The following is a 12,756-nucleotide window of genomic DNA, read 5'->3' as shown; positions in this document are numbered from 1 at the left end:
AGTGACAAGGTGTGGTTATGGAATATAATTCGACAGAAATAACCGTCTCCCGAACTACAGTCACATTGAGACAGTCCTTGACTGTGTAAGGACCATTCCAGGATAATCGCAAATTCTAAGCATTATAGTTAGCTAGTTTTCTTGCATTATGTAATTTGCATACACATTGAGTTTTTATCTTATGCATTACTGTATATGCCTTTTAAATTTTATAATTTTAAAGAAATTTTTATTTTGCAGAGAAAAATCTGAACATTAGTTGAATAGTTGAATTAAGCTCTTAAAAGCCTCTGTTTTATTTTCAGTTATGCTTCAAATTTCTTAAAAAAAAAAAAAAAAAAAAAAAAAAAAAAAAAAAAAAAAGAGAGAGAGAGAGTTTTATTATTATATGGAACTTTGAGAGATGCCCAGAAATAAGAATAATCATTTTTAAATTTTAAATAAAATACTAAACAATTTCAAACTTAAATCTACAGTACAAATCAAACTTCAAATCAGAAAATACATCTTTTCATAAAAATGATGCCTAAAATATAATAATAAACTCTGCCAAATTCAGTGCTAAAAAACATACAAGTACTTCTTTTTGTTGATTGTAATAATCATACACCATGAGGACAGGGAAAACTTTAGCAGCTCTTTAAAAATGCAGAAAGACAGAAGGGACATATTTCCTCCTTTGCCTTTGTAAAATGCATTAGTATTTAGTTAACGATGCTGGTTTTTAGACAGCATACAGAAGCAGAAAACTAACACAATAGCACCTTTTTATTTAATTTATGATACTAAATAAAATCGAGAATTGAATGCAAAGCTGTATATTTGAAGTAATTAATAAGGATTTTACAATAAGATTCAGATAAAAAATAATAATTCCTGTCCTCCTCTGAATGTTACTAAAAGAGGATCTTTTGGCTTGCTCCATGATCTTTAGTATTACTGTATCTTCTTCACATTTCCAGTAATGAGCCGTTTTAAAAAAGGAGGTTTGTTGATTTTTTCGGCAAAGAAAGACATGCCGCAAGTACAGTGATGATGTTCTGCATTGTTAATTAATGGGGTAACATTACACAGCAGCTTACACACCCAATCTTCTACAAATGATTATGTTCAGCACTTTTGGGAATATTTACTCTACCTGATAGTTGCTTAGTTGTATAACAGGAATTTTCAATGATAGCTTCTTTTAACCAATTTTTATTTTTATTTAAGCAATTTATATATATATATATATTTAAAGAGAATATGATGAAAATGAAAATCTCGATTCTCCATTCTTACCACAGCACTAAAAAAAAAAAAAAAAAAAAAAGAGTTGCAGTACATGCTATGATTATGCACCACCATTAGAAAAGACCATATTTTAATATTCGCTTCAATTAAAGTTCTTCCTTAACAGCAGTTAGAAGAAAATATGCTTTGATGTGAAAACCCACAGAACTTCTTAGAAGGGAGGGGGAGAATTAAGCATTTGCTTGTTGCCATGTGTGTAATGCATCAGAAATACTTACTATATCGATAAAAATATTCAATTTCTGAATACCAAATACTTTTTAAAGCTAACAATAACTTTTAAAGGCCATTTGAAAGCAAGATGCTCTGCTTTTAACCTTTTCCCGGGGGCTGGGACGTATGTGTCCCGAAGTAAGTATATAACAACTGGGGGCTCGGGACAGTTTGTCGTTGGTGGCAGGGGTAGGAATTCTAGCGCTTGAGGCTTGATTACTATTTCATGACACCCCATAGAGGGCGTTCTTTGGTGGAATTCCGCTAAAGGATTAGGGAAAATTGTCCGTGTTTTGAATTTGCATGTGTTGTTGGCAAATTTGGTATCTTCTAGGAAATATTTTGTTGAGAGGAGAAAATAAAAAGAATAATTTGTTACTTCGATTCACAGGGGTGTGCGTTTTCAGGTTTTTCCCTGTGTAAATACAGTTTGGAGGTCAAATATAAAAGAAACTTTATTTTCTTAAGTTCGTCTGCATAAATTCTTCACAAATTATTTTAAAAGCTTGAATGTAGTTAAAAATGCATAATTTTTTCCAGTTATTTCTGATTAAATTCTTTTTAATTTCAATTCGAATTTGAAATTGTCTTTGTTTCATTCTTTTCATAAGTATTTTTACCACTTTTTTCCATTTTTTAATGTGCATGTTAAGGCAGTGTAAATAAATATAAATGTTTCCGGTAATGAAAATTAATTTTAATGTTATTTCTAAATGGCATACATTCCATGTATGTCATTTAGAAATAATATTAAAATTAATTTTCACCAAATCCAATACACGTGAAATTTTGGTTTGTTATGTTCTAAATGTAAACTAGCAGCAGAGTGGATAATATTTCTTTATCTCTGATAATTTAACCTGTATTCAAATTCCGATGAATGGATTGACTGCATGAATTTTTCTTGTTCTCTCAAATATAATTAGGGTATATCAGCCAATTTTCAGGCGCTCCACGATAGCCCCTTTCGCTTAGGCAGATAACACTTTCTTTAATCTGACAAATAAATATAAAATTATATTCGAAATAAGAAAGCTAAACTTATGAGCATTTCCGTTTATGAATGATTTTGATGACAAAATTAATTTTAATTGTGCGACAAATGAAATACAAATTTTTACTAAAGCAATTATTATGGAATATTTTCTAATTCAAAAAAGTTTCAAAACTATTAATTTATTTGTTGTTATATGTTTATGTCTATAATGTCATATCTATATCAATTCGTTCAGAAATTAGTCACTGTTTAGGTTAATTGAATATGGAAAAGCACACGAAGGCTGCCTACCAAAAGAAAAAGATGCCTTCGTGGAGATCTTTTAGAGGAAATTGGCTCGTATTCATGTTTCACATGGGGAAAACAATGAAAACTGATCATGCAGCCAGCTCGATCGCCTGACCTTGAACTAACAGCATTCAGCGGCCTTAACCACTCAGTTGCTAGTAGTGTTCAGAAAGTAATTAATTTTATATGAAAATTGTGTTTTGGAGGGAATCAAATTTAAATATTGGAATACTAAGCACATATACAGGAATTCAGATGTGTACCACTTTTTAGTTCCCTGAATTTAATACCCAGTGCAAATCTTCATTAATATTCATCAACTCAGTACGAATCATCATTACTCCCAAAGAAAGCAAGTGTAAATAGCTCGAGATCTGAAAATTTCGCATAACAGTTTGATACCTCAAAGGTGATTTTAGCAATCTTAAAATGTAGATCATAAAAAACTGAACAAATATTTCGCTATTCAACAAAGATGTTTACTTTCTGAAATATTAATGCGTTCCTGTGTATGCAATTTTGCATTCAAAGATAAAATGGAGTAGCAATATAAATCATTGAACAACTGTTCCCTTTCTATTCTCTAAGTGATAAAACTAAATTTTTGAATACATTAAAACTCACAAAGATTTTATTTTCTAAAGCTCCAGGGTTTTGCATCTGCATTTCTTTCTTGAACCAAAAACTAAGCAGTTAAAAGAATTAAACATCTTATATGCCTGATGTAAAGGCAGATCAACTCTGGGATCGCTATTTGCAATGTCACATGGAAGAAAAATAAATAAAAAATTTCTTGGCTCATGCATTGCAAATTTTTAGTGAAGTACAAACGCAATGACCAATTTCTATTTCTTCAGAAATGAATATTACCAGAGGTGTAAAAGTAATAACACTCATTTTCGAATCCGGAAATGCTTTTTAGTAAAGTTTTTAGTTTCTATGTAGTAAATAAATTCTATTTAATTTGCTCTTCAACATCAGAATAATAATGCTATTAACCCCTTAACTGCCGCGGGCGTATATATACGCCTTGCTCAGCCGATGTGTTAACTTTGCGAATAATTTTAGGTGTAGCAGCGCAAAGCAAATGATAGCAGTTTGGAAGGACGTATATATATGCCTGGGGCAGTTAACGCATCGGCTGAGCAAGGCGTATATATACGCCTGCGGCAGTTAAGGGGTTAAAGATGAAAATGTATATATTGTTTGCAGGAAATGTTTGAATATTTTAACTCACTGAATTTTCGATACGATGACAAGTGAATATATTTAACTCCAATTGCTTCGCTTATTTTTTAGTACATAATCTACGTGCAAGTTTAAAAAACTAGTTTAATCATAAAATGGAACACTTTTTAGAACAAAATTTTATAGTTGTAGCATACCTTTCATCTGAAGAAGATAAAATAATATATTTTTTTCTCTTGAGAAAACTGCATTCATCTATCTACCTGCAGTGTAAAAGTGATTAGCGCATCCACATTCTAACGCCTAGAACATTGGAACTGGATTGAAAGGAAATCATGACAGTTTCCTTGCCTGCCCGACAAAAGAGCACTAATCACCTAGTCGTCAAGACTCGATTCTATAATTTCCCCCCCTTTGCATAACCACTGAGCCAAGAGCCCCCAGTGAAGGTACACAACTGTTTTTCGAGCCCACACAAAAAGGTTAAAGAAGAATAAAAAATACAAATGTTTTATTAAAACCATGATGATGATTATCAGAAATGTACATAAAAGAATAAATATTTAGAAGATATTTCACACTTGCATATGACTATGACTTAAGAAATAGTCAGAGAAAGCCGATTTCTACATTTTGGGCACAAGGCTCGAGAAAGCTTCTGGCTCCTTTTGTATCGACCACATCTAAAATAAAAACAGCAGAGTTTTCATTATGAATATTAAAAAAATTGTGAATTTCATAATCAAACAAATTAAAAATAACTACTGGAATGAAGAAGAATTTTATAATTAAAAATTAATTTATATCCCAAATTATAAATTTGAGATATAAATCTGGAAAATTCTTTATTGCAAATATCAGTACAATTCTCTAGTCATACACAAATGCTCAAAACTTTTGGTCACAGGCTTTGTTAAATATTAATCCTAGACAATGAAACTATTCTTAAAGGAATATAAATAAGTTTATGATAATAGTTTCAATACCATTGTGAAGAAGCAAAAATGAACTCTAATTAATTATATGAGTCATCCATATATTCATAATGCTTAGTTAAAAAATTCTATAATTTTATAGTTATGATTTATCTAATAGCAATCATTAAAGTGAACAACTTTCATGTTAAAGTTTTTTTGCCAAATTTATTATAAAAGACTTAAATTTAAATCATTATTCAGTAAATCTCTTCTTGAATACTTTCAAGTTTATAACACAAAGCTATACAAATAGAACAAAACCACCTTAAGGCACCACCCATGGTTCCAGAGCATTTTGATCTTGCAGAGGTGCTTATGGAAGATAACATTACTATCAACACAATTTAATACTGATAGTATTTAATTAAATTTTCAGAAGCAATAGTTGATTTGCAAAACTGATTGTTATAAAAGATTATTTTGCATAGTGAATTCTTTTATCTTCATGGTTCCAAATGACTTTGGTCTTCTACAGAAGCAACTGTCTTGCGAAGTTGACATTCAGTACCAATGTTTATATTCTTAGAAATACTAATCACTTTCAAAAGGAGGTCACCATGACAGTATCTTAAGAAATAATAATAATAAATAATAATAATAATAATAATAATAATAATAATAAAACAACTGAGGCCACTTTTTATAAATGCTTTCTTTTAAGATATAATTTTTTCATAAATAATATTTAAAGATATTTATCCTAATATATTGCTGAAATTATAAACTAGTTGTTGATGTTTATTACTATCAGTATTACGTGATAGAATACCAATTTATCAAAGTTACAAAAACAGAAAAATGTAGAAAAATATGATTTATAATTATAATAATAGTATAAGTACTGCTGTTTTACAATATTGTCATCCAACAAACAAAGCTCTCAGAGGTTTGTATCTTTCATATAACAAGTATTAAAAACACTCTTTGGTAAAATTAAGTTTTGAAGACTTACTGTATTAATTCAAATTTGGTTACATTTTTATTCAAATTCTTAAGACATAAAATTAGGATAAGCTTAAATTCAAAGTGAATATTGTAGCTCAGTGGCAAAAATGTGCTCTGGTGCAAGACAGAAGATAAGTATTCAAATTCTAAAAGTGATGTAAAAAGTGACAGGTGTTTCTGCTATTTAAAAAAGATTACGTGTAAATGAGGCAGCTTATTATATTCATACTAGTACCTATTTCAGTAAATAATTTTTTTCGTATTTTTCCTTACCTATTATTAAAAAAATATATATTTTCTATACTGACAGAGTCCTACTTTGATTAAATTTAAAGGCAGCTAATTTTTTATCATTTTTTTTCAATTTTAAAATCCTATCGCAGCTTAACTAGTAAGCAGCACAATAATAAGGGATATACGCCAAATACGCGAATCAAAGTTTCTCCCCAACTGTCTGGGTATACGCCACTTGCGCAAATCAAAATTTCTCTCCCCCCCCCGTTGCCTACAAGGTTACAGTTTTACTTTTCGAAGCCAATTGTAGCTAAGAGGAAAATAAAAATAAAGAAATAGAATTACATATCACAAGAACAAGTAAAGAATATCTAACAAGCACATTCATGCAGTTCGTGGATTAAATAAGAAAAGGGATCTTCAATGAAATTTTGCGCAGTTCATATCCTGCCAGTAAAATTATAAAAAAAAAAAAAAATTGAAAATAAAATAAAAAGTACTACACACATATGTTTGCAAAAAACTAAACAATAAATTTTATTTCATATGCCTAAATACAATCACCACCTATTTCTATTTTAATTGAAATAAGATAATGAAATTAATATTAGAAACATATAATTCAATTAATAACAAGCTAATTAACAGCAATATTAAGCTTAATTTCATTCAGTCTGAAACAAACAATCGATCAAGAGCTCCGCATAACTGAAGTTTTATTGCTATTTTACGTAGATCTGCATATAAAATAAAAGTTGCACTTATGAAACAAGTGAATAATGTACTGTTAGTTAACAGGAATTAAAATACAGTATACCATATTCCTAATTTATGTATTAAAATACATACATAAATTACAAATATGGTTAAAAATACGACTACTTGTCAGAAGGTATGCATATTTGTCATAGCTAGAGAAACTGAATGATTATAGAAAACTCATAAAGTTAAATGCTACAGTGGGAAAGGAAAATTTTGGAACATGTTAAGAAAATTAGATGGAGAAATAATCCACAATTTATTGATATTCATATAAACTCTATGCTTTTGGGAAAAGTTACATATAATTTGTATCACAGAGGTATCAATCACAGAAACCGACTTAATTCCTTTACTTATTTTTTCTTATTAAAGGGATTTGTAAAAAGATATGCTAAGGTGAAAATTTTTGCAATATTTTTAAAGAATAAATTAAAAAACTATTTTTGGTTCATGAATTGAAAATTTTTACGATACATTTTTACACAGTAAATAAGTACAAAAAAAGAAAGAGCTGGGAGATTTCTGGGATTAGAAACTCGGGTCGAACTACCAATGTTTAGTGACTTTTCTGCTTGATCATAAGACCTTTTGAAATTAGGCTGAACAATATATTAAAGAAAATAGAAGATACAGCACATGTAAGAACAAAAGTGGGCTGAACTAGAGATTTACATGTTTGGTGAGTGAGTTAAACTTATCTGTATGCCATTATGAAATATTAGGAATGTAACATAAAAGCATCAGTGAAGAAGGCAATGGCAATCTAAGTCATTGTAATCTAAATGTATAACATTATCAATATCTGCTATTAATTTCAATACTGCTGAAAAAATTATGAATGAATTCTATTATAAATCACATGAACTTGTTGATTATAAATTACAACAGTTAAGAAATATTATTAGCATGATTTAGCGACCATCTTTGTTAACAAATAATTTCAAATAGTAAATTTTACAAATAATTCAGCCTACAAACTAGGTTAGAAAATAAGCAGCATGCTGAAGATTAAGCTTTACTAAGGTGTTAGAAATATCTTCTCTTAACTAAAGTTATGATGAAAGAATTTATAAAAATTATCATTTAAATATAAATTTGCATAAATAGAATACAAAATATATAAATTCCACATACATGAAAATTTGAATACAATGCAACAATATGTGAAAAAAGAATGGATTAAAAGGGAAATGAAAATCCCAAGGAAGAATACAAGAGAGTTAAAATTTTTTCTGCAATTATGAAAATTCTGCAGATGCTCATAATTATTAATTTATTAATTAAATGTGAATTAGAAATTAAATGTATGCCAAATTACTCGTACTTCAGGTAGAGTAACTGGAAAACAGATTAAATATTTAAATGCTTCCAATATTAAAATATGGAATTTGTAGGAAAGTTAAATAATCTTAAAATAACTTCAATGGTTAAAAATGAAAAGCTTAACAAGGCAAATATTGCAATAATATTAGTGTGAATTTAGAACCACTTAAGAAATTCAATTTTTAGATTTAATAAAGAGAATTTTTTAAAATTAAATTAGAACTGTTTACCTAAAATGGTAAATTTGAAAGTTAAAACCATTCTGCTATCTAAGAAGATTTGTTAATATTTATCTAGACAAGAAAACTTATTTAAGGTCGGCTACAAATCCAATATTTGATAGGTTGATTATGTATGTCATTAATCTATCAGTTTTATTATTCAAAATATAAATATATATCAGCAGCTAAAATCTACAACTTGGAAAGTTTTTAATTCTTATAGAGAATAAAAAAAGATCTAGCTCATTATTCTTTTAAGCATCATAAAACTTTAAAATAAGTGTAAAAGAAATTCCTTTTTACTTTAGCACATGCCAGACTTTAAATTATTATTTATTTTGTATGCAAAATTTTTACAATATCTGATAAATGAAAAAAGATGCTTGTAGTCTCAATAAAATGTCCCATTAATAGTGAAAAAGGAGTTTTTGTAGCACACATGTTCTTGGGAAAAGTTCTTAGAAAGAGAGGACAGGAAAACGTTGCACAGTTCGTGGATTAGATAAGAAGGGGGAGTCTTCTATTAAATTTCGTGCAGTTCGTATCCTACCATAATAAGAAACCCATTTGCTAACTATCACAGCAACCATTACCCCTGATGGGAAAGCTATAACTATTTTCCTATTTCTTTCAAATGGGGGAAACAAAAAAAAAAAAAAAAAAAAAAAAAAAAAAAAAAAAATATAAAATATTATGAATTTAAAACATACAGCAACTTTATCAGTTTTCATAACACATCATTCTTATTTAACTCTATAGTCGTTTTCTTTTATAATATAAAATAAACCAACTTGCCACAGAATACACCCCCTCCAAAAAATGCTTCTTTTTAGAAGAAAGGTTGCCCAAGTTTGAACTGAAAAGTAGCTTGGAAATAGTAAAACTAATTCCATACATTCAAAATGCATAGTACCAGTTAAAATTAACTGCTAAATTTCTATAGATAACCCAGAAAAAGTTATTAAATATGATATTTTGACTACTAAAGGCAAATTATTTTTTCACAGCATTTTGAAATTTAAAAAATTTTACAAGAGTACTTTTATTGTCAAACAGTTATCATTTGCACTTTTTTGGCCTAATTAATTGAAAAAATGTATACATATATGAAACTAAGTTCTTGCACCGATTGTTGTAAAAGTCTAAGAAAATACTGCCTGCAAATAAATATATTGGTAACCTTAAGTAATAAATATAATACTGGGTCATCAGGAAAGTTCTTCAATTCTTTTTTTGATACATACAAAGGAAGTAATACAAAAACATAACGAAAATTTCATTGAAGCACATAAGTACCAACAGTGCTATGACTTTTTGTCATCCCTCTAGCCACTAAAAACTCCTTTTTTAAAAAAAGTCATTAGCTTTCTTATTTTTTAAGATTTAATCATTTATTTGCAAAGGAGTTATCAAGATGCTGTTGGATTGTCTGCAAATAAGTAAACTCCAAACCAGTCATATAATTTTGCAGTGAGATGAAAATCTGAGGAGATAAGGTATGGTGAATATGGGGAATGACACAAAATATCTCAGCCACACACAATAAGATTTTGTTTGACATTCACTGAAATGTGGGGCCGAATATTGTCAAGACAGAAGAAAACAACTTGGAGATTGGTTAGTTTTTTGCTTTGATTTCTGCTTTTAAAACTTCCACTTGGGAATAGCATTTTTCAGAATTTATTGTCTATTTGGTGACAACAATTCATTATATCCAATTCCTTTTAGTCCTACAATGCACAATGCATTGCTTTTAAGTCATGCAGATCTCCTTTCGATGCTGCTGAAGGACTCATCCCCATGATATGTTTTTTGTAACACTTTGTACACTTTTTTGTAAACTTCTTCAAATGATCATGCACTGCATGTTTTTGATATTTAATCCGCCAGATATTTCCTGAACTGTATAACGAAGATTTTCAGCAATAGATTCCTTTAATAGGTTACTGTTTACAGGAATGATCATCCAAAATGAGCATCATTTTCAAGGATAAAATTTTTGCATTTCTCAAACCACCTTTAAACTGTGTCATCAGAAACAGCACTCTATTCACATTTAGCAAGTTACAAACAGTCTGATTACCATTTCTTCCTTATTTAAAATAAAAGAAAATATCATGAAAATGAACTTTTGGGCTCTCCATTCTTAGCCCTGTACTGAAACAGGAATTATCCCTCAACACATGCTAAAAAAACTGTATTTAGAAATTCGCATCAACCAAAATCATTCCTTATCAGCAGTAAGAAAATGATTCGAAGAAAAAGCGGTTCTATTTGAATAACTGCAGAACTTTGTGGGTGACTCAATATATATATATATACATACAAACACACAAAACTCATTATTGAATGGAAATTATTAAAATTAAATTAATTAAAATTCTGCATGCATCTTTTTATTCATTATTTTCCCTTTTTCTTCTGAGAATCAATTATCTCACGATCCAATTTTGGACAACTGCAAAATAATGTTGCATCACCAAAAAATGTAATTATTTATAATTCTTTTGTCTATCCGTGGTATTTTCGCAGCAGCTTTTTACCACATATTTGTAGATTAGTAGATTAATACACACATATATATACAAAAATACTCAGAATTCGATATTGCAGAAATGATTCACAAGTAATTATACCAAAAATAAAGAAATTGATTAAAATTTAAGGTCTTTTTAAAGATTTACAAAATTTCACAATAGAACAACTTTATATCATCTTTGTAATCTTCTAGACTTAATATTTTCAAATGTCCTGATTTTGAATTGGCTATAAATTGCCCTACATCTGTATTTAGCATGTACAGTTTGTATTTTAAATACCTGCTCCATACTATACTATATATAATACTTCTCCATACTAAAGCAAAATTAATAAAATGTCCATTAAATTAGTTCACATCACAAATACAGCTTCAGTAATAAATATAGTACAATATAAAGTCAATTCCTGATTAATGGGAATAATACTAGGGACGATCCATGTTCACCCAAAATCACAGTTGATTACAGAACAGTTAAAAAACAAAAAGAAAGTGGAACAATTCATATTAAAATTAATAGAAAAGTACTATTGAAAATTTAGTTTTATTTTCAAGGAATTTAATCTGCAGAAAAAGTACATTGAGTTACATAAATTAAATCAGTATTTATGTTCGCATTACTCTTGCATTTTGATCTGAGTTAGAATGAATGAGAATGTATACAGATGCACACTTCAAACAGGGAAAGAAAAACACAGCATAAAACTTAAAATTAGGTAAAACAGTGACATTATTTTGGCATAGGTTTTAAACACATTCTATTAGCTTTGAGGGTGATCAGACAAAGATCAGATCGCTTCTTCAGAAGTAAAAAAATTCTGCCATTTGGATTACAATGATTGAGCAATTTACTTTTAACAGATCATTTAACTATGTTTATATATTATACACAATTATGATAAATTTCATATTAATGACACAAATACTGCATCATCTGCTATCATTGCTGTTATCCTATGCATTTTCTATTTTTTATAAAATTTTCTGTAGATAATTTCTTTTACACTGATGGTTTATGATTGCAATTTTTCTTTCACTTTGCAAGAAACAAACTGAACTTGATAATCATGTAGTATGTGATCTACAGGGTGCATACACATTTCTGCACATTGGAATTAAGCACTTTCAAGAACCTTCAATGAAAAAAATAAGGACCTATTAGCAAATTTGAATTGAATAAATTAAAACAGTTATCTATGCCTAAATTTCATTTTTGCAGTACCATTCTAAGAATAAAACAGATCTGGAAGTAAGATATGTTATTATTAAACATAATCTAATATTTAACATAATTACAAACCAAATGTGAGAATAAAATCCACTTTGTAAAACTAATCAAGTAATTAGCTTTAAATTACAAAATTTCATGAACCATTTATATTGTACACTCATAATAGTCATAAACATTTTAGATTAGTGACATTTTATTTATGTTTAACTAATAGTCAGCTTTATGTTGATTCTTCCTTTTATATCTTGTATTCAGTCAGTCCAGAGGTTTAGTAAATACCAGGTAGATTTTATGTGAAGTGGCATAGCTTAAATTGAGAAGCAAAATAATAATCAGCATGATTTATAACAGAAGTTTGGCATTTGCCACCACTGCTCTTGCCTAGAGAGAGCGAACTGCTAATAAGAACAGATATGAAAATCTGACGTTGGCATAGTTAGTAGGTGTCTTAAAGTCATTCCGATGGTATTTATTGATTCTTAGTAAGAAAAAGGTTACATATACAAAGCTCTGTGTTTCTTGTGACATGTTGCATTGTTAGTGCT

General features: G+C 28.9%; 1 protein-coding gene across 2 annotated transcripts in view; it reads right to left on the bottom strand.

The window, feature by feature from the left end:
• Positions 1-4,473: 4,473 nt before the first annotated feature.
• The window catches only part of LOC118180484 (germ cell nuclear acidic protein-like), a 108,050-nt gene continuing 99,767 nt past the window's right edge, over positions 4,474-12,756 (bottom strand). For both annotated transcript variants that reach the window (XM_085815722.1, XM_085815723.1), the window contains exon 11: positions 4,474-4,662. In XM_085815722.1, the coding sequence (XP_085671848.1) occupies positions 4,578-4,662 (85 nt within the window). In that variant the 3' untranslated portion in view covers positions 4,474-4,577. The remainder of the gene's footprint in view (positions 4,663-12,756) is intronic.

This window comes from Stegodyphus dumicola, chromosome 4 (assembly GCF_044657685.1).
Source record: "Stegodyphus dumicola isolate Sdum_Otavi_A_Nest chromosome 4, ASM4465768v1".
NCBI lineage: Eukaryota > Metazoa > Arthropoda > Arachnida > Araneae > Eresidae > Stegodyphus > Stegodyphus dumicola.
This window is presented reverse-complemented; position numbering and strand designations above follow the sequence as displayed.